The sequence below is a fragment of the Chenopodium album genome, chromosome 3 (genome assembly GCF_948465745.1).
Source record: "Chenopodium album chromosome 3, dcCheAlbu1.1, whole genome shotgun sequence".
Taxonomy (NCBI): domain Eukaryota; kingdom Viridiplantae; phylum Streptophyta; class Magnoliopsida; order Caryophyllales; family Amaranthaceae; genus Chenopodium; species Chenopodium album.
The window spans coordinates 69,447,149-69,470,094 of record NC_137836.1 but is presented as its reverse complement, the minus strand read 5'-3'; the positions used below and the strand labels follow the sequence as shown (position 1 = coordinate 69,470,094).

Genomic DNA, 22,946 nt, shown 5'->3' with positions numbered 1-22,946 from the left:
TTAAGGAGGTCCTTGATACTTATTGCAAGGCCTCGAGTCAAATTATTAGCAAGGATAAATCTGTTCTTCTTGCTAGCCCTAACTCGAAGGAGGATGATGTTAAAAGGTTCAATGAGATCTTGGGTATCAATATAAGCAACCAATTTGGTATGTACTTGGGTATCCCGGATGATTTTGGTTCCTCGAAAAAAGAGATCTTTAACTTTATGATTGACAGAGTCAAGAGACGACCCAATGCCTGGAACTCCCTCTTCCTCTCCCCTGTAGGGAGATTGACCCTTATTAAGTCAGTGCTCTCTAGCCTAGGGACTTATGTCCTTTCTGTTTTTAAATGCCCCTTGAGCATTCTCAAGAAGATTAATAGTATTGTCGCCAAGTTCTGTTGGCTGGGCAACAAAGACTGCAAAGGGGTGTACTGGAAGAATTGGAAGCACTTGACAACAACGAAGAGAGAGGGGGGGCCTGGGCATCCTCGATGCTAGGTTCTTCAACCAAGCTCTACTGGCTAAACAAGGTTGGAGAATAATCATGAATATTGGATCCTTGCTCTGCAAGGTTTTCAAGGCAAAGTATGGTATACAGAAGAATACCCTTTTTTATAACAGTTGGAGCTCCAATAAGTTGGGATCTTGGGGGTGGAAAAGGATAAAATGGGTTTTGCAGCTTCTTAAACAAGGATGCTCATGGTCTATTGGGGATGGGTGCTCAACAAAAATTCACCATCATTGGATTCATGGGAAAACGCCGGGTTGGAATGGTGAATTTGTCACCACAAATGCCAATGTTGCCTCACTTCTTAGTGCTAATGGTGACTGATATTTGGAAGAGTGCAACCTGAATTTTTATTCCCCAAGTGTTGAGAAGATAGTCAATATTCCAACAATGGAAAAAGGCTTTGAAGACCTGCTAATCTGGAATGGGGAAAGGAGAGGTGCCTATTACTGTCAAAAGTGGCTATAAGTTCCTTTTTCAGATCACTCACCAACAGTTTGAACCCAAAGTGCTACCAGAATCATTAACTGGAACATGTTCTGGAAGTTACCCGGTAGCCTAAAGCAAAAAATTCTGCTCTGGAAGATCTTCAAGGATGCGTTACATGTGGGCAGTGAAAGAAGAAGAAGAGGACTTGGCACCGACCACTTCTGTCAGCTTTGCCTTGTTGAGGATAATAATGAAAGTAGACACCTGGAAACCTTGGAACACTTATTTAGAGACTGCTCCTTTGCTAGTCATGTGTGGAAAGGATGCAGGCTGGGTATCAATGTCAGTCAACAACACAACATCCCTATCTCTATTTGGATCCAAAATTGGCAAAGAATTCTATGTGACAAAGTGAGGGGATTGGAAGAGAGCTATCATGTATTCTTATCTGGAATTGAGAGCATTTGGGAAGCTAGAAACAAACTGATTTTTTCTAAGACCAGACAAAATGCTTGGTCTATTGTCAAAAGAATGGAGAACATGTTTTTTTGCAGGAATTTGAGAAACTGTGAGAAATCTGCAGGAGGTGTAGGTGATGATGATTATCCGCCTGGTTTTGCAACTAATGACAACAGCAGGGGGATTCAACACCACAACAGTACTATCCTTTTAATCTAGGGCAACAGTGATTGCATACAAGCTATCCTAGAGTTTAAGAGTGCTAAATGCAGGAACATGACAACTTGGCTTTGGGAAATCAAGCACCTAAATGGTCACAACCTCAAGGGAGAAGGCTCTAGGCAGTCTAGAGATAAGGTGCATGACATGGTTGCTGCTATGCAGGAAGGAATCAAAGAAGCACTTTGCAGGAAGCTATGGCATTTACAGGTTGTAGCTATGGATCCCAGGTTAGCCAGTTGGTTGCAGGGAGACTTCAATGGAGCACTGCACGTGCGGGACAAGCTAAACAACATTAGGAGCAGTTTATGTGCTTTCCATTGTTTTAGTGTTAGTATTAGTTCATGGAAGTGTTCTGTCTTCGGAGATTAGTTCCCTTTTTCTCAGCTGTCAAAAAAAAAAAAGGGATAAAAATTATTTAAGTGAAGTTTTTATATGGCAAAAGCTAATGAGCGCCCCCGGGGCGTTAGATAAGAGAATTAAAGTGTAAATATTAGAGTAAAATTAACATTAATTAAACCGAACGATTCGTGATTTTGTCATGAATTCCTAACTTAATACTATTTCAACCAATATAATTTATCCTTATCGAACGCCCTAGGGCGCTCGTTAGCAAGACCGTTTTTATATTTATTGGTTGATGATTATTGATTGATTATTGTTGATACAAAAACCCGCCCATTTATTTATGAGACGGATCTAACCCGTATTTTAACTATGGCGGGTCATGGGTTTTAAAGGCCTCCGTTCCTATTATCTACCTCTCTCAGACTCTCAGTTATTCGTTGAAGAGCACTCAACGTTCTCCATTTGAAGCGTTTTCCGTTGAATCTTATCCTTGTATCCCCCATTGAAGCAGCTTCTAAGGTAAGTTGTTTGTTGTTGTCATCATCATATCAATTTCACAATCTAGGGTTTATATTTGATCTAATCTAATTTAATTATCAGTGCTTTAAGTTTAGGGTTCATAAATTCTTAATTTATGAAACATCATATCCAAAAGATAAGAAAATTATGAGATTATTGAATCAAATATCCCTAAAATTATGTACTCTGAGCTTTGGTATTTTGTCCGCAGAAAAAATTCAGTGCACCCCCAATTATGCCTACTGTTGGTGTTGGTAGAGACCGCCTTTTCGCAGCTCTTCGTCAATTCTATGGTTAAGTGGCTCACCTTTTCTCTTTACTCTCAAATTGATAATGTAAATTATTTTGCCACTATTTCACTTTTGATTTTTGATTTTTTTTTTTTTGTTTAATGTATATTTCAGAAGATAAAGATTTTGAAGATCTGTGCTTTAGGTTTGGCATAGAGCTTGATGATATAGTAAGTTATACTATCTCTGTTACATATTATTTGCAGCGATTAGACATTTTTCCTCTGTACTTTATGTCAAATCGTTGCAAATAATATGTAACGGAGGTAGTAATTTCATTGTATAATTGCTGAATTTTTTTTTTTTTTTTTTTGGTGATTTTTATTTATTGTATAAAATTGAATGATGAATTAGACAACGGAGAAAGCAATTATCCGGAAAGAAAAACATATTGTAGACGACGGGCCAACCGAGGATGAAGAAATCATCTACAAAATTGATGTGCCTGCTAATAGGTTTGCTAATCAAGTTGCTTAATTGACATTCAGCTTTACTAAATTACCTCTATATTATTAGAATTTTTTTTTTCCAGAAATTATGGGTCATTTGAACATACAATATATTATTTTGTAGGTATGATTTGCTTTGCCTTGAGGGTCTTGCGCAGGCCCTTCTGGTTTTCGAAGAGCGTGAAGAAATTCCAAGATACACGCTTGCTGATGTTACTCGTGAATCAATGTTGAAAATGCATGTAAAATCAAGTTTTCCGAAAAAGGATGTGCCCACAGAACCCGAGGTATTAGTTGATGAAGTTATATGTTTTATTTACCGGTCTAATTGACATTAGTTTATCTGTATGATGTATTTTATTTAATTTGTTTTCATTTGCAGTTATCAATCCGGCCGTTTGTTGTTTGTGCTGTTCTAAGAGGTATTACCTTCGACGAAGCAAGATACAACAGCTTCATTGATCTTCAAGACAGGCTACATCAGAACATATGCCGGTATTTAAAGTGTCCTTGATTTTTGTTTGCTATAAGTTACATTTTGTGCATTGCCAGAGATCTTATAAGTTGAAGCTAAGTATGGGTATATTTTAAAGTGGAAGTATCAGGATGAAGATGACTTTGAACTATTAAATTCAGAAGTCTAGCATATATCTATTTGGAAATGCTAATGGGATTGATAGGCGTTTATTGTGAGGCAGGTTGTTGATTTTTGTAGAACGATTATTTTAAGAACCTAGAAAGAACATTGAAATGCCTGACATTTTGACTTGCTGTGTTAATAGTTGTGTTTTTATTAATATATAGTGGATAACTGTGATAGTGCAATATGTTACTAATGTTGAATGTTGTTCTCTTATTGAAAAACATGGAGGGCTCATATCTATATTCTTTTGACAGTCGAAGAACCTTGGTGGCTATTGGGACTCATGACTTGGATACTATTCAAGGTCCTTTCTCCTATGAGGTATAAGATAGTTTTGCCTCAACTAACCTCCTAATGTGTTAGGTGCAACTTTGTTTTATCATCTAATTTTTTGTTAAATTGTGTTCTTTGAGTTTGCTTATATATTTATGTCTTAACGTAACAAGTCTGACAATAACATTATCCTATTATCATGATTTCACTATTATTTTTGTTTAAAGTTTATAGCTCAAAGGGTCTTTCCTTGGATTATATCACCACCTTGCTGCAAGGTTTTTGGTGATCTTAGGTAGTTCTTTTGGTAATTCAACACTAAATTCTTGAGTAAAAGTATAAGTTGGGTTCTAGAAGGTGGTAGGAGACTTGGTTGCTACTAATTTTTCGTATTATACCCTCCAAGACTTGAATTTTATCGAAAACTAGCTAGCATGATTTTGACAAGAATTGAAAGACTCAATTTGAAATTTAAAGGACTTATTATTTTATTTTTTCATCATAAACTACTTCCTTAATTTCAATTTAGTTGCTCCATAGTCTTTCTTTAACATTTCAAGTTCAAATTTATAAATTTATCTTTTGTCACTGCTTTATCGAAGAAAAAAGCATTGTGTTGAGTTTGTTGAAATTTTTTAGGCCCTATTAATTTTGCTTAAGTTTAATTATAATTATTATGTTCTCTTTGATCTTTTTATTCTACTCCATTTTAAGGTTTTTTTTATTTTTTTATTTTTTTTTAAAATTTAATTTATTTATTTATGCTCTACTCATTTTGCTTTATTCTATTTTTGACATAACCCTTTTACCATCTTACCTCTTTTCCTCTTACTTTATTCACCCCCCCTTTTCTTTTTATACATACGACCCATCTTTTTACATTCTCTCTTTTACTTTATCTCACACCCACTCACACTTTGTAAAACTTAATGGAAATACAAGTTATATAAGTATAGGAAAGATCTGCTGCATAGGGAAACTTAAAGGAGCCATAACATGGAAGAAGTTAATGTTTGTTAAATTTTAACTTCGTCACTTCTCTACCCGCACAATTTAATTTACCAAGTTGTCTCTTATATTTCACATTGGAAGAAGTTGATAAAGGTTGTTCTGCTGCGCAAGGCGCGTCTCTTTGAAGTGAGGCACACAATATAAAACAATTTACAAAACTTTGCTTATGTGGGCATGAAGTGTGCCTCAAGCACCTCATGTGCACCTCGTAAAGCACTCTACCCTAATCTCCTAGCGCTTAAGGCGTGCCTGCATGCGATATAAAAGAAGAACGTTTAAACTTGGTAGTCCTAAGGTCCTCCTGTAACTTGAGAAACCATTACCAAATAAGTTGGCTAGAGTGATGTAGAATCCTGTAAAGTATACCAACATATCAAGTTGCCTTAAACAAGGGGAAGGAAATCCATAATGTCTTGAATATATATTTTGATGTATCTCATCATTTTTCTACCTTTTTAAAAGTATGACTAAACTCTTATGAATAGTGTAGTAACGATTATGCCCCTAAAAATATTTTTTTACATGTTTACCTCTTTTAAAAATATGGCTAAATTTTTTATCCCTATCATTTAAAAAGTTTGTATTATTTCTGATGAATCGAGTTTGGACAATTTTTTTTTTTTCTATTTTTTTTAAAAAACTTATTTTCCCTTATTAATGTTTTTTTTTTTTTTTTTTTTTTTTTTTTTTTTTTTTTTTTTTTTTTTTTTTGTAGAACCCTTATTGATGTTAACTGCCTCATTTTTTTTAACTAAAAAGGATAGCGTACAAACATTTATACTCCTAAAAGTTTTTCTCTATTTCGTATATAATTTCGCTCATTAATCCTACCAAAAACTAAGTTGTGTCATAAAGCTAATCAAAAGAGCTTTTGAACATGACTGGCTATGGTGCGTGCATCGCGCGCGTTAGCTACCCTAATTTATTTTAAATCTAGGTTAGAAAGTGTGTAGTTCGTTTTCTACCTCCCATATCCCTTGCCAAGACGTGTCAATGGCTGGTTCAAATGAAGAGTCTAAGCATCAAAGGTGGTCCTTTTGGAGATAGTTGCTTCATTATGAGGGCTTATGGGCCACTTTTCTGTTTAATATATCCTGATAAGTTCTCAAAGGATAGATTGGCGGTGTTGGGAAAGACAACTTTCATGGAATAAAGGTGCTATTTGGTAGTAATGCATGTCTTAAATGTATAGTAAGTAGGTGTTGATAAGTCTCCATTGTTTCGGTTAAGCCGTTTCATAACGGACTTTTGATTTCAGTATGGCATTTTTCAAAAACCCACAATCTCATCTGAGTTAAACGTTCCAACCCCAATCACCCCAAGTTGAATGTTAAATCTCTTGTTTCACTAAAAAGTACTTGGTATTTAGTGCTACAGTGAAATATTCCACGTCTTCCTAAAAATAGCTAGCTTTAAGCCTCTAATAGTTTACACCTACTATATATTACTCAAAGAATTTGATTATCGTGCCATCCACAACACGGTCCGCGATCAACACATCATGTCTATTGTCACGACATTGTTATGCGCCTCAAGAGGTGTGTTTTAAGCTGCTTCTTGGTGTGCCCGTGTGCCTTTGCTGTACTTCATCAAAATCACCTCGCCTAGACCACAAAAAGCACATGGCCCCTAATGCCTTGCCCCTCAGTGCGCCTTTTCCAACATTGGACACACGATTGTATCTTTTTATAATTTTTATTCATGTATTTACTCTTAGTATCTTTGAGTTGATAGGGTTAGAATGTCAATCTCATCAAATCTAGTGTCGTAGGCAGGGCTATCATAACATTCTTCATGGGCCTATCCTAACATTTTTCTCAGGCCTGAGCTAATTATTTTTTTAGGCCCGTATTTGAAAGAAAAAACTGCCAAATATAAAAAAAATATGCAATATTGTTTTCCAAAAAAATAAAAAAAAGGGATGATTTGAAAATAAAATGTACAAAATTTATGGCTATGTAAAGAACTTGTAACTAAATTTGAACATCCAAATTTATTTCCAATGAAAAAAACAAAATACTCCGTAATTCAAAGAGGCAAAAATAGCTCGTGCTGGGACTCAAATTCCTACCTTGTGCATGGCTTGCAAAAACAAGTACCAACTGCACTAGATTGTTAATGCTAGATAATAATCATGCGAAATTCTATTTATTTCATTTTTAATACTAGGATCTTTCTTAGTTTTTGACCTCTTTATTTTGGGGGCCTGTTTAATAGTTCTCTTGGCACACCCTATTCTATGGCCCTAGTCATAGGGAGTGACATGGGTTCTCATCTCTTGCAAGGTGAGTGTCTATGTTACAAAGGCTTTCCTGGATGAGCAAATGCCAAATGTGATTGGGCATGTCTCTATTTTTGTCCTCTTTTTTCTGGCTTCTTCTTAGAGGACTCCTAGTCTGCTTTAACATCCCTAATCATATGAAGAAAATAGTTGGCTGTATTACCTTACAAGTATTAGACTTTGATATGTAAGGTTGTGTATTGGTTTATGATGATGCATCTTGTTGGCACTTGCCTTAGATGTTTCTAGATTATAATCTGTGCAAATGAGGTTATAAGATTTTGGTTCTTGTGTATTTGGACTTGTGTATAACCCTTTTTATTGTACGAAGTAGTTAAATGTCAAAGTGCTTGGTGTGGAAGCTCTTTCCATGCTTTATGGCTCTTAGCCACCTCCCTTTTCCCTTACCCTCACCTTGTCAATAAAGGGACACGAGGAGGGAATAAGTGCACAGTGCTTTCAAACTCTCTCATTTTAAATGTCTGTCAGACTAACATGTTGTTTAAGTGGCTTTTGTTGCTTTTCTTTCGATTTAGTTCTATTTGACTTTGATTATTTGTATGTTTATACTTTCCTCATTTCTTTCCTTTATGACTTAAAAAACATCAATTACATCATATGGAGGAATATTTTGAGATTAAGCATGCATTGTTTGAATATTATAGATAAGTACATAAAGATGTAATAACTAGCTAGGTTAGGCAAGAAGCTAATTTTTATAAAATGTCTTATTAATGGAAGGTTGCAGCTTTGCACAAGAACTATCTATTTTTGCAATTACTTATTTTTTTTTTTGTCTTCCTTTAATCTTGTCACAGGCTGCTCTGCCATCAGACATAAATTTTGTGCCTTTGAAGCAGGTATTCAAAATTTTCTGTTACCTCTATGCAAGTATTCAAAATCTGAAAGTATCACATATTTTGATCACATATGAAACATTAGTTATGCTGAATGTGTATTGTACTATTATTGCTATATACGAGTTTGAAATAAGTTGTTCTGTCTTCCAGATTATCTTGAAATTAATTTGATATGTTTACTTCTAACAATTAAGTTTGTATATACTAGTAATTTACGTTCAGTGTCTTATAAAGTCTTTCAAAAATTATATTTCCCAAACATTTCCTTGTTACTTTTTAGTACAGTTTTTACCCACCTTTGTAGAATTATATGTGGTAATGGAACATCATGCATAGGATATCCAGGATATCCACACGGGACCTTTTCAATGTGTTTGGGAACCCTAAAATAAACTATGGAAGATATGTAGAAAGGAAGATCTTTCGTAATTCCTAATTCTTACTTGAATGAGCAACACCTGAGGAAAAGTAATTTCTTGACCTAGGAATTTGAAAATAATAATTTAGGGGGCCTCTACAAAAGTTTCGAACCACAGTAAATGTCAATTTCTAATGATCTATTTTTCAGTTTTGAATGTATGTTTGATTATCTATTTTTATGTATTGGTTCCGAGGTGCTGATCTGATAAGTTCATATCTGTTTGTTTTTTTTCTTTTTTTAATCCATGTTACAGGTAAATGAATTCAGGGCTGATGAATTGATGGAGTTCTATAAGGTAATTATCCCTTGTTGCTTTGGTCGTAGCGGAATAAAAAGCCTAATAATCACGAGTAGCTTTACTTTATAATTTTAGAGTAATTGTTTGCTAGAGCTTCTGCTGAATTTACTCATAAGCTCTTCAAAGAGCGTCTTTTATCTTTATTTATTCATTATTGTTTTTGACAGTCCGATTTGAAGCTGAAGAAATACCTGCATATTATAGAGAATTCTCCTGTGTTTCCGGTTATATATGACCATGACAGGTATAATCTGTGCAACCTTTTCTTCTTCAATTCCATATCTTTCTTTGTTGTAATATAGTACAGTAAAAAAAGATGAGGTGTTGTTAAAATGGGTGGGTCTTATTTAAAGATTATAATTTGCTGTGCTAAAAAAGTTGCCCTTCATGACTCTATTTTTCGTAGTTTATAAACCGTAGAAATATTGTGTTACCCATTTCCCTGAGATAACTTTTTACATCAATGATTCTGAAATTAACAGTATGTGATCTGCAGAACTGTGTTGTCTTTACCCCCGATTATAAATGGGGCACACTCAGCTATTACTTTGAAGACGAAGAATGTTTTCATTGAATGTACAGCTACTGATTTAACGAAGGCTAAGATTGTTTTGAATACTATGGTATGCGAAAAAGATGATTGTCTTGGTTTCACAACTCATTGAGATTGAGATTTGGCTGATAATGGTTCTTGTTGATTCAGGTTACCATGTTCTCGGGCTACTGTGAGAATAAGTTTGAAGTTGAACCAGTTGAAGTTATATATTCTGATGGAAAGTCATATGTCTGTCCTGACCTCTCATGCTATGATATGGAAGTGTCTCTGTCTTACATCAATGACGCAATTGGAGTATCATTAGAAGCAGATCAGGTGATGTGCTCTGCCTTCTTATAAAAGATGATCTTGTTTTGTTTTTCCTCTCAAAGGTGCTGCCATGCAAGTTGTATTTGTTGCTTTGGTGTTTGAACATCTTGCTTTTTCATTGACCACGTCAATACCCGGAGAGATAATCATCTTTTGTCGTTTCTTTAAGATGTTTACACTTTAAACTTGCCAGTTGTAGTTGTCATTTTGGTGCTTGAACATCGTAGTTTTCTCGTTATATAATCAAATTTGTACGAAAAATTAGGGGTTTTAACCAATTTGTATATAAAAAATATCCGGTCACCATTGCCCATAGTTGAAATCTATGTTGCATAGACTCGAATTTGGATGTCGTGTCCGACACGCTGTCAGATCCTTCAACACTCTAGATTTAATATAATTTCATATAAGGCCACTATATATTTGGGTGTCGTGTCGCACTCAGCGTACAATAGGGTGTTGGAGTAACATAGTTTGAAACTAATCATGTTATCTGGTTTGACTACCACCATTTCAACTAGCCGATTGTATAAGTTGATTGAAGTGTTTGGTAAATAGTTCTTACTTGTTAGCATTGCTATGGGAAAAATGTACTAATATGAAAATAGCTATGAAGGAAATCATAGAAAATTAGTTATTAATTACACTAACAATATTTACCAAAAGAATTCCTTAGGTTTCTTATTCTAATGTAATTATGCAATGCACATTGTCTTCTATTTTGATCTTATGGTGAATCTTTTGATAATCAATCAAATCAATTCTAATAAGTAAAAATGAACAATATGTACATTAACTTTTCTTTTATTTTGGTACTCGTATTTTGTTTGTTTTTTTTTTTTTTTTTTTTTTTATTAATATAGTTTTATATTTTGATTTTTTAAAATAAATCTAGCTAATATTGTACAAGTAAATAGTCTTTTTGGAAAAAAAATATTTAGCATAGTTTAGAAATTTATTATACAATTTTTTGATTTGTAAAGAAAGACATATCACTTTACTGATAGTTTTTGACAGAAATCTAAAACATAATCGATTAAGGGCCTGTTCTCTTACATTGAAATTCATTTCAATTCAGCTCAGCCTAGTTCAGTTCAGCTCCTAATTTCCTTCTCTTATAAAATATTCATTTCAGTTCAGCTCAGCTGAGTTGAGTCAATGAGAACATGCCCTAAATAACTATAAAACTATGAACGTTACCCTCCTTAAAAAAAGGTGTGATTCCCACAATAATGCTAGAATAAAAATAAATTCCCTTTATGCATCGATTTGGAAACTAATTCCCTAGATACCGTCCATGTAGGATCGGTGTTGGGTGTGATTTTTTTCACCTTAAAACCGCTAATGACAATAGCGGTTATAGCTTTAAAACCGCTACTGTCATTAGCGGTTTCAGAAAAGAGACCCCCTATTTCAATAAACAGGTCTCTTTTTTTCCTTTTACTTTTTTTAAAAAAGTAAGGAGGCAAAGAGACCTGACAATAAAATGGAGGTCTCTTTTCTGAAACCATGTCTTAGCCAATACCAGGAAAGAGAACGCCCACATTATTACTGTTAAGTTCAAAGAGACCTAATTTTATTAATAACGGGTCTCTTTGCTTTTTTTTCAAAAAAAAAAAAAAAACAAAACCGCTAATATGGCTAGCGGTTTTATCCGAACCAAATACCAATCCTACATGGACGGTATTTTGGGAATTTGTTTTTAAATGGGTGTATAGTGGGAATTTGTTTTTGTTTTAACATTATTGAGGGAAATCGCTCTTAAAAAAAGCCTATGAGATTATTTCCCACTGCAAAGCAAGTAAAGGCAAACTAACAACTCTATGACGCACCCACACCTCAGCCATCATCTTCTTTCATATTTAGATCTACTTAAAGCTCATTTCTCAACATCTTGATCTTCTCAAAAATCCATCTATGCTTACTCTGATCATTGTTATCTCATGCTCTCAAGTAATAATTCCCCATCATTTCCATCCTTATTTTAAAAACAATTTATGAATTTTCCCGTTCAAATCTGATCGTAATTTTCATGGATTTTTACATTAACTCAGCATGCTACATAAAATATGGGTACTATTATTGTTTTTTATTTTATACATGCATACAATTGTAATTCTGTTGATGGAAAAAAAAAAAAAAAAATATCATTATGAAAATACCTGTAGTTGTGTTTTCATAGCTTCCTTTTCACTGATATGTAATTGTAACTGGAATTTTTCTGTAAACTTATAATTTATCATCAGTTAACTTTATTTGTTTACCCTTTTTTAAACATGGTGTGTTTTTCATACTCTGCAAAAATTCTCATACTCTTCCTTCTAATTTTCCCTTGTATTACCTCTATTCTTGTATGTTCTTCTCACTTATTATTGATATGCAATTTAAAAATTGTTGAATGATGTGAGTGGGTGTAAGATAAAGTAAGAAAAAGTATGGAAAGGTGTAATCATTGTGGAGTTAAAGAGGGAGATTGTAAAAGGGGTTGTTATAAATAGAATTAATCAAAGTGAGTAGAACATAAAAGAACGGGGCAAGTATTTTACTACCTCCGCAACATATTAAATGCAACTTTTGCCAAAAATGAAATTTTCACATTAGATGCAACTTTCCCCTTCTTTCCTTTTTTAGTAAATTTTTTTAATGAAATTACGGAAATACCCTTACTCAAGATATCATAAACACAATTAAACAACTAAATTAGAATAATAATTTAACTTAATAACATAATTTTTCTCACCCAATTCAATTCACCCAAACAAAATCCCATCAACAGTCAACCTAACCTCAAAAAAATCATTCAACTTCCAATCTTGTTCATCTTTCACAACTCCGGCAACCACCATCGTCAACGTCACCGGCCACCACCACCTTCAAGATTTCCGACTCCAACATCGGCCACCACCAATTTCCTCTCCTGTCTTGCGTGCTATCTCTCTCTCTAGCGCCGCTCTTGCTCTCTCTCTCTCTCTCTCTCTCTCTCTCTCTTTCTCCTTCTCTTGATTAAATCTTTAGATCTGATGGTTTAGGAGTTGGCTGGGCTTGTTTTGGGTGTTTTGGAAGGTTTCGAGTGCTTAAGGGGGTTTTCGGGGTGGTTCGACGGTGGTTCTAGGCTGGTTGTGGGTGGTTGTGGGCTAGTTCGAGTAGAGGCGGTGGTTCTGGGCAAGTTCGAGTGGAGGCGGTGGTTCTGGGATAGTTTGAGTAGATCGGACTGGTTTTAGGTGGTTTTGGGGTGGTTCGAGTAGATCAGGCTGGTTCTGGTCTAGCTCAGGGGTGGGTGGGTGGTGGACTGGTGATGCCGACGTGTTGGTTTTGCAGTGGTTCAGGGTGGGTTATAGTGAGTCAGGTGGTTTTGTGGTGGTTCAGGGTAAGTGGTAGTGCCGACGTCCGACGAGTTGGTTTTGTGGTGGTTCAGGGTGAGTGAAGGTGGTGCCGATGAGAGGCTGCGGTTAGACAATGGTGGTAGCCTAGCTGGGTGACTTTTGGTGGTGGTGGTTAATTATCTCCATTCTCTCTCCTACCCTTAATTACATGCTCTTTAATCCATTAAATCACTATTATGAAATTTTGTATTGGGTTCCGTGAGAGCTCCAAAGTTGCATCTAATATGTTCCGGAGGTAGTATAAAAACCCAAGGTTTTGCTAACCCAACTGGAGCAAAGGCTGCAAAGCCATTTAACTTTTCTTTATTTACGTATTTTCTATTGTATTAGCTATCATTTACTTAACATAATTCTGTTCTCTAAACAAAAGAACTGCAGATAATCGTATCTCAACTAGGTTCGACAAGTAAAGGACAAGCCATCAATAAATTTTAATTGAAGTCAAGGGAGCCAGGGAGGAACAATTGAAGGCACTTTAAGCTGTAAAGTTGAATTTAAATCACTTGTTAAACACTTTCTTTAGCCCTCCTCGATTTTGCATGACCCCCTCATTGAAATTGCGTTTTAATATTAATGCTTAGCTTGATTATTAAAAGTCTGTTATTTTTAACAATTTGGATGAACTTATTTATTTATTTATTTATTTTTGATATAATGAATGTTGGTCTTTTGCAGTTTCCTGTTAAATATAATATGAGCTCTTTTATGAATGGAGGCAGGATGCTTATTTCATTTATTTGTGTCCCACAGGTTACTCAGTTATTGAGAAAGATGCAATTGCATGCCAAGAAATCTGATAATCAATGTAATATATGTGTTTCTGTTCCTCCTACCAGAAGCGATGTTCTTCATCCTTGTGATGTGATGGAGGTATTTAGCTAATTTTAGCTGATCAGTGTGCATTAAATTTGGGAAACAACAATAAAATTTCACTCTTTGTTTTTAGGATGTTGCTATTGCATTTGGATACAATGAAATCCCAAAAAGAAGGCCGGCATCGATAAAGCCACTTGCATTAAATGAACTAAGTGATATGATCAGATCTGAGGTAATTATATGTGCCTGTGCATATATTTAGCTGTTGATATGGCCATGCTTGGTCGGCTTCTTGTTGTCATTTTCTGTATTTGTGCTTGTACTGGTTGAGGAGTTATGTTTCAATCTACAGCTTTTTGGGATAATGCTTGCTGAGGACATGAGTTTTATCAAGATAGGTATCCATGTAGGCCTATTTTCATTTTAATATTCTCAGACCACCCAGTACATGGTATTTAAGTAAGAATATCAGAAACAATGTAGTACCTTTGATCATGGTTGCAAACTGGAAATTGTCTAATATTTTCTATGAAGATTAATATTCATGCTAACATGGTAATTAGCAAACCATTTGGATGGGGTCGGATGGTGCTTAGCTTTTAACTGCAGTTTGAATGTGATAGGGGCATAGTGCAGTGAGATTTTAACTATTTGCATCAGAAAAAATATTGAAATGGAACAGAGATTGATTTTTTAGTAAACCTCAAACTTGAATTAAATAATACAATTTTGGGTGAGTTTTTGTTTTTGTTTTTTTTTTTTTTTTCTTTGAAAAAACAATTTTGTGTGAGTAAATGCTTGCATCACTCTTGCTGTATGCATACCCAAAATTGCTCAAGACTTCTTAAGCAATTCTAATTGTCTATGTATTCTTTTCTTTCTTTATTATTCTTTATTTTTATTATTTTTTTTTATTTTTTTTTTAATTTTATGCTTGCTCCTTCATAAACCCACAGCCGATTCTTATTATTTCATATACTTCCTTTTTGGTTTTGTTCCCCCAGATTGCAATGAATGGGTTCACTGAAGTTTTGACATGGATATTGTGCTCTTACAAAGAGAATTTTGCCATGTTGAATCGTAAGGATGACCGATCAACTGCAGTGATTATTGCGAATCCTCGTTCTTCTGATTTTGAGGTTAGTGCTTAAATCACATGAAATAAAGTAGTTGGGTTTTCCCATTGTGGCATATTTATCTGTGTGAATTGACTTGTGGAATATGAATGGTACAAATAAAATCCAAGATTTTGTTCTCTAAGAAATAATTTGAAACACCAATGGAATATTTTTTTTTTTAAAATAATGTTTTCTACTTGTAGGGCTGTATATATTAGATGTCATATTAGATTGTTGTTCTTGACGTACTAATATACTCTATAGGGCTTCTGACTAGAATGATTATCCACGAGTAAGACACTTTATAAGAATACTACTACCTTCATCCTAAATGTTCTTTACACTTTCTTCATAAGTCTGCTCCTTAATGGTCTTTAGACTTTTACTTTATTTCACTTTTGGCAAGGAGCTGTTTTCTATTTTGTACTCCTTTGGCCTTCAACTTACACACTTGCAATTTTCTAATATAAGTTTTAACTTATTTGTATTGTTGGCCAATTGATGGACAATCATTTTCCCACTTGTTACCTCACCTTTACAATGTCAACTCTATAGTGCTTTAATTCTTGTGCTAATAGGTGAAAAGAGCATTTAGGAATGGAGGTTGTACTTCAGTTTATGAGATATTCATTGCTTATTTACATAATGCCTTGGTTTTGTGTCAAGAACTCAAAATAATCCGTGTTTTTATTTGGAAAAAGGGGGTAGGGGTTTTAAGTATTCCATGTAATAAGTTTCGGTGTTTCCAAGTTTCAAATACATGTATTGTGGCCTTCATTAGATTTTTCATGCATTAGAGTAATATTACTTGTGATAATTGGCTGATGTGCCTAGTATTAAAAGGCCAGCTTTTATTGGCAAGATTCACCTTTTTACCCTATTTTATGGTATAAAAAATAATTATTCCTTAATACATTTTATGGTATAAAATTTTTCATACATGTAGTGTTTTCCTCACCCCTTCCCCCTTAATGCATGTTATGGTATAAAATTTCGGCATTCGAGCTTCAAAATTAGTAAAAATTGAAGGCAAAAAAAATTAAATTTTTGTAAACATTTAAAACCTCTATAAAATTACAACATCTACCACAAGCACCAACCCAAAGAACCTGTTGTGGTTTAATAATACTCCGTACTTGCAAAAGAAAGTGCTAGTGGACTACTATGAGAAGAAGAAACAAAAAAAAAGAAGGATTGTACTGTGGTTATCATGCAAAAGCTTATGTTCAGCTTCTCAGGGGTTCACAATAAATTCATAAAGAGAAACTAGAAAGAATTGGAGATAGAGTAACAGGAAGAAAGGAGAAATGATTACAGAGAGAAGAAAATCAATCTTTAAAAACTTCACTGGCAATGGCTACTGCAGGATTTTTGTCCTCGTAACCATTTAGGAAGTCTGGTTGGCAATTTCTGTCATACCACTGACTTCAAGTGTTAGTTTTACCAAACATTGCAAATTATGGTCTTTCTCATATTGGGACTTTTTAATTTAGGGAGTATATTGTAGCATGGGCAACGATTGCAGTCAAAAGAGAAAATTTATAAAATCTGAGTCAACGCCTTGGTCACATCAATTCTTTTTATTTACAGTGAAAAAGTGTCATAGAAGTGTTCAATAATGGAGTTCATAACCATTTCATTTTATTAAAAAAGAATAACATGGACTATACTGTTCAATTTTGAATCATGGCATTGATAAGACGCATAGTAAGAGTATTAGTGATTTAATATCTTATTTTAATAATATGTGATTTTGAACGACTCTGTATATTCGATTAAATGAGTAGTTTCTCACTTTAACCAGGTGTGAAGTTTCAACTCTCATTTAGGGCATATAGTGCTTTATGAAACACTGTGGTGTCTTTCACTTTGTCTTTTCAATTTTGTTAATGTCCTCTTGTTGTGTTCCTGGCCTGTTTTATGATATGCATATTTATGTTTTCATCATGTGATTATATCCAGACCCAAATATATTTCATGTTATCTTATCATATTTGCAATTTCAGGTGGTGCGTAGTAGTCTTATGGCCGGTATACTGAAAACTGTTGGGCACAATAAAGATCATCGGAAGCCTATCAAGGTAATCTGTTGTGCTTATGTAACAATGTGATATGAATTTTGATGGATATAACCTTCAATCGCAGTTTAAAGGTTTGGAATCTTGAGTCTCGGTCAAGAAACGCTAAGCAACACGAGCTTAAAACCTAAACTAGGCCAAGAATACACAAGCACAAGCTTACGTAAAACTTTATAAATTTCAAATCAATCAATCATACTTTTCGTTAAACACCATCACGTATTTATAAGCTAAATAATTAGCCTAAAAATCGGTAAAACAAATTCTAATCTAACTAGGAAACTAACTCTAACTTGTAAAGATAATATTTTGCAAATATGATCTTTAAAGTTAAGCTTATCTTATACTAACCGAATTAAACTAACAAAAATATCCTAATAAATTCGGTCATCTAATAATAAACTAAAAATAACAATAAAAATAATTATAATAACAATATTGATGCCTTGGAACCGCATCATACTCCCCCTCTTGAAAAAAACTTGTCCCAAGTTTTAGCAAATCATGGAACCAAGATATCATCCAAATTAATCGAACATGAGCTAAAAGAATATGTCTCCATCCAACCACGTCATGCTTATATTTTACACCAATGAATGCACCACAAACTTCAATTGAATGCTCCAAAATTTTAATTGATGACACACCTTTGTCAATGCAATCAATATAATGGAAATAATGCGTGAAAATATTTGTATCCCAATTATCACCATAAAAGGAAGTTGTAGAAATTTGACTTTTTGCTACCAACTTAGATAGTTCAAATGTAACCTCCTCGTCAACAAAACTAGACAAATATACACTTTTGTGCTCCATAATTTCTTTTTCTTCTACTAGTTGTTCATGAGATTGCTCTAAAATTGGATTTGTAAGATTATCACTCGGTAAAGATACAATCTTTTCCTCGTATATAGCCTCAGGTTGCTCTAGTTTCTCTTTCTCATAAGACATATCTTGTACACCACATCTCACGTCACGAATTTGAAAACGAGCATCAATTCTATCCAAACATTCATTCATTTTCTTGATTTCCATCATAAATGCTTCAAACCAACTTTTATTTTCCATGTTTATGTGGATGAGAAAACACACAAAACCAGTCCAGAAATTGATCGAAAGTACGAGGACCAAAACCCAATGAAAACACCTCGAAAAATTCTGAAATTTTGTATACTGCTAGCCCTATCTGTCTAAAATACTCGACCAAAAATTCAGAAAAAAATTCCCAGCCAAGAAATCGCAGTTTATTTTTTTCTCAACAATGGCAGATGAATTTGATTTTTGACCAGGTGTAAAGAACGAACCCAGTTTAATAGCTATGCTTCTCGAAAAGTTCTCAAATTTTGCAGGTGAAAACTAGACAAAAAATTAACCAATTTGAAAAAAAGAATCACCTCAAAATCTTTAGAAACGAAGGAGAACCAAGTCGATCAATATGACATTCGAAACTGAGTTTTTTGACACAAATTGTCAAACTCGTCCCTCGTCAAACAGCAGCCACACCAATTTGATATGAATTTTGATGGATATAACCTTCAATCGCAGTTGAAAGGTTTGGAATCTTGAGTCTCGGTCAAGAAACGCTAAGCAACACGAGCTTAAAACCTAAACTAGGCCAAGAATACACAAGCACAAGCTTACGTAAAACTTTATAAATTTCAAATCAATCAATCATACTTTTCGTTAAACACCATCACGTATTTATAAGCTAAATAATTAGCCTAAAAATCGGTAAAACAAATTCTAATCTAACTAGGAAACTAACTCTAACTTGTAAAGATAATATTTTGCAAATATGATCTTTAAAGTTAAGCTTATCTTATACTAACCGAATTAAACTAACAAAAATATCCTAATAAATTCGGTCATCTAATAATAAACTAAAAATAACAATAAAAATAATTATAATAACAATATTGATGCCTTGGAACCGCATCACAATGTCTGGTCATGCTTTTATTTAGTTATGTAGTGTAGTTTGTGCTTTTGGCTTTCCTTTGTTATCATTCTTCAATTTATGTTTTTAGATCTTTGAAGTTGGTGATATAGCGATCCTGGATGATTCAAAAGATGTTGGTTCCCGAAATTCTCGTCAACTTGCAGCACTTTATTGTGGTAATAGCTCCGGTTTTGAGGTGAGCTTCTGACTTGTCAATAGTTCAAATTGATTAGTGACGATGCAATTCTTGTGGCAATTTGGGCCAACAGGTCATATTTGGTTTAAATTTTGGGTTTATTTCTAGTTGGGCTGATTAAGTATCGGAAAGTGTAAAACTTAATATTATTTAAAAAATGATATACAGATCAAATCAGGTTCAATTAAGGTTGGGATGAGATTCTCTTAGAAACTCCAGGACGGATTATTGGGTCAGACTGTCAGATCAAGAATTTCTAGCCTTGGGTCAAGATGTCATGTTTAGATTCGTGTAAAACTCTGAGTAGGTCTTTAGATTGTATGTGATAATCCGTTAACATGTGCAATATAGAAACATATTATAGCTACTGAATTAATATGTTTAGAACTTATGCTTGAATGATAACTATACAAGGCTTGGAAAAAAAAGATGAGTTTCACTAGGCTTGGAAGTAGAATTTAATTGTGGCATAAGATAATTCCACCATGCCTTTATTTTTGAGCTATAAACCAACGAAAGGAGTTTCGCTAGGAGTTTAAGTAAGAAATATAAAAGTTGGTAGAAATTTGAAAAAACTTGGAAAAAAAAAAAAAAGAAGTGGGACTTGGGGTTCTGAATAAAAAAGGCTATATTTCATGTTGATACCATATAGAATTTCAGTACTAAATGTTATGTTCAAGATAACTTATTTGGAAGCTATTCCTTTTTAGTGAAATATTGTTTTTTTACTTTCTAATAGCTAGCTTATGCCACAATTAAATTCCCCAATCTGCATGTAGTGTGGTACTTTAGTAATTGCCAGAAGGTGTCATACAGATTTTCCCTTATCATGAGATATGTTCTGCAGTAGACTGAAACAGGTATGAGACGTGTTGCTGGCTTGCTGCTCATGTTAGATAAACTTACCTTGTGTTGATGTGATTGCCTTTACCTCCATGCTTCGATTTTACAGACCCTTTGCGCCTAAATGCTCCTCGCTCCCTACAAGTCTACCAGGAATCCTGCTTGACTATCTAATTTTTTTGAGGCTTGAAAAGTTGATCCTTTAGCTTGCATACTAAATTCTGTTGCTTTAACTGCCTGCATTGGAGTTAATAGGTCTTTATTATCAGAAGATCTAATGCTCTCTTAATAATTGGGCCTCGCAGATTATACACTCCCTAGTTGACAGAGTTATGGAAATAGTTGGCACTCCTTTTGTCGCAGAAGGGGATAAATCTGGCTACTACATAAAGCGTGCAGATGTAAGATTTTGTGGCACTTCAATTCGAATTTTACCTTGTGTTAATATTTATTTATGTTTTGATTGTTTGTTTTTTTGTTGAAGAACCCTGAGTTTCTTCCAGGAAGACAAGCCAACATCATGTACAAAGGGAAGCACTTAGGCTCCTTTGGCATTGTGCATCCTGAGGTATGTTCAATTGTTCATGTTATAAAGCTAATTGAGTTTTTATGTTGTTTCAGTCTTTATCCGTAAGTTTTTGATTTTGTGTCATGGTTTCATATGTATTTTATGTAGCAACTTGGAGTACAATTTAGGAGACATGCCCCCCCTCTCTTTTTTTTTTTTCTTTTCTCCAATAAGCTACTTTCTACTTTTGAATGTTAAAATTTATTTAAAGCTCATAAGATCTTGCAAATGTGTTGGCAGCTATTTACCAACATGGTTAGGGATTGTAAATATTGTGTATTGATTGTTGGTTTACATGCATGAATAAGCACCCCAATACAAGTGAAACTCTACATACTTTTTCATGGTTGGTTCTTGTAGAGTTTGGTTTTTGTCACCCTAATTTTTAGCCAACAGAAATCATGTGCACCAGTTAGACTCGTATTTCCTGTATTTAGTGTTCCTTGATAATTGCGATCTACACTTTTATAATCCTTGTCCTAAACATGTGGTTTCAGGTTTTGAACAACTTTGATATCTCAGATCCTTGTTCATATGTGGAGCTTAACATAGAGTGTTTCTTATAATGTTGTTAAATTGGTAGTTGGTAATTTCCTGCCAATTTGAATCGTTGATCAATTTGAATCGTCGATGGAAGCATCACTTAACCTTTGTATTCTTATATCAAGATTTAATGTAACATTTGAATAGGTGATTTATTCAATTTTGTCAATTTTTAAAATTTCGTGATTCTTCTCTTTAGAATACAAGATATAATTTTTTTTTTTTCGAGGCAGAATACAAAATATATTTTTAAAAGCAGTAAATTGTTTTTTATTATATCGAAAAAGCAATAAATTGTTTGACTTCAATTTTTATTTAATTTTTTTTTTCTTTCTTTGAATTTAAAGACTATATTGGTTATGAAAGTTTAATTATATATTGAATTTTTTTCTTGAAATTTCATAATTAAAGTTGAAACTATGTTGTGTTACTAAGAATTAGGGGTGTTCAGATCCTACCCGAGTTTTGAAGTATCTGAAAAAGCAGGTAACTGGATTCACGGGTAGTTAATAAGTCAGCCCACAACTCGACTCGGTGGGTTCCCAATTTTACCGGGTCGGGTCATAGGGTACTCGACTTTTGGCTAGATATTTGTTGCAAGTAAAATACCTAATCAAAGAACTAGTTTCACATTGTGCCAAGCACAACGCAACTCCAATCATGAATCAAATTAATCAAACTATAAGATTACCTTTGAATAAAACTCACAATTAATCATATAAATCACTTGATTTAACATAAAAAATTGAAATTATGCAGAGTAAATTAGTGGGTACCTCCGGCTGGAAATTTTCATTTAAGGCACTCGTCGAACCTAAAACTATAGTCGGTGGTGTTTTGGCTACTATGCTAAGTTTAAGGTGCTAAGCCATACTATAGGGTACTTCGGCTAATTTTGTCAATATTATTAATTAATAATAATATTATTAATTATTAATAAAATTAATATTATTAATTAATAATAATATTAATATTACAAAGAATAATACATTAATAACATGAAATAAATATATATATTAAAAGTAATATTATTAATATATTTAATTAACAATAATATGTAAGTACACCAAAATATATAAAGATAACACTCACAAATATTACGTACTAATTATAATTGATGTAAATATAAAAAAACATAACTAAAATATTGTTCATAATAACTAAACTCAAGCTTATTAATAATTTGGTGTGTATGCGCCCACTCCGACAATTTTAGATGCCATTAAATGTCACGAAAAAAAGCCAACACGCGAATTTCATCGATTGCTTTGATTGTTAACGGGACTTTCCTTTGAATCTTGCAAATCTTTGGGGAAAAAAAAACCCATATAAGTTTTTTTCTTTCACAAACTTGTATGTCATTGACAAATCACATCAAAAGAGCATTTTACTAAGTTTTAGGATGCATTTTATCCCAAATGAACCAAATAAGGCTTATAATCTTATATGACTTCAACTTTATCCATTTTCTACATTTTCTATCAAATGAACTATTTCTTTCTCATAACATGTCAAAATTACCTAGTCTTAGGTGTAGGGGTTCTAAACCTTCGAGCCGAGCCTATTCGGGCTCGGCTCGAGCTCGTTTGCCTTGATGTAAGCTCG

The 22,946-nt window shown here is 33.8% G+C and overlaps 1 protein-coding gene across 1 annotated transcript; it reads left to right on the top strand.

The window, feature by feature from the left end:
• Nucleotides 1-2,330: 2,330 nt before the first annotated feature.
• On the top strand, nucleotides 2,331-21,519 carry LOC145624087 (phenylalanine--tRNA ligase beta subunit, cytoplasmic-like). Its single transcript, XM_081677046.1, has 20 exons — nucleotides 2,331-2,466; nucleotides 2,678-2,759; nucleotides 2,871-2,926; nucleotides 3,111-3,211; nucleotides 3,330-3,492; nucleotides 3,588-3,700; nucleotides 4,103-4,169; nucleotides 8,232-8,273; nucleotides 8,948-8,989; nucleotides 9,160-9,236; nucleotides 9,489-9,615; nucleotides 9,696-9,863; nucleotides 13,991-14,110; nucleotides 14,187-14,288; nucleotides 15,061-15,195; nucleotides 17,181-17,255; nucleotides 19,280-19,387; nucleotides 20,536-20,631; nucleotides 20,715-20,798; nucleotides 21,296-21,519. Exons 2-20 carry the CDS (start codon nucleotides 2,702-2,704, stop codon nucleotides 21,362-21,364), a joined length of 1,803 nt encoding a protein of 600 aa, XP_081533172.1. The 5' UTR covers nucleotides 2,331-2,466; nucleotides 2,678-2,701; the 3' UTR covers nucleotides 21,365-21,519.
• Nucleotides 21,520-22,946: the final 1,427 nt, after the last annotated feature.

Coding starts and splice junctions, on each gene's coding strand:
- LOC145624087 (XM_081677046.1), top strand. CDS start 2,702: ATGCCTACTGTTGGTGTTGGTAGAGACCGCCTTTTCGCAGCTCTTCGT. Junction 14,289..15,060: donor GTGATATGATCAGATCTGAG/GTAATTATATGT, acceptor TTGTTCCCCCAG/ATTGCAATGAATGGGTTCAC. Junction 19,388..20,535: donor GTAATAGCTCCGGTTTTGAG/GTGAGCTTCTGA, acceptor TGGGCCTCGCAG/ATTATACACTCCCTAGTTGA.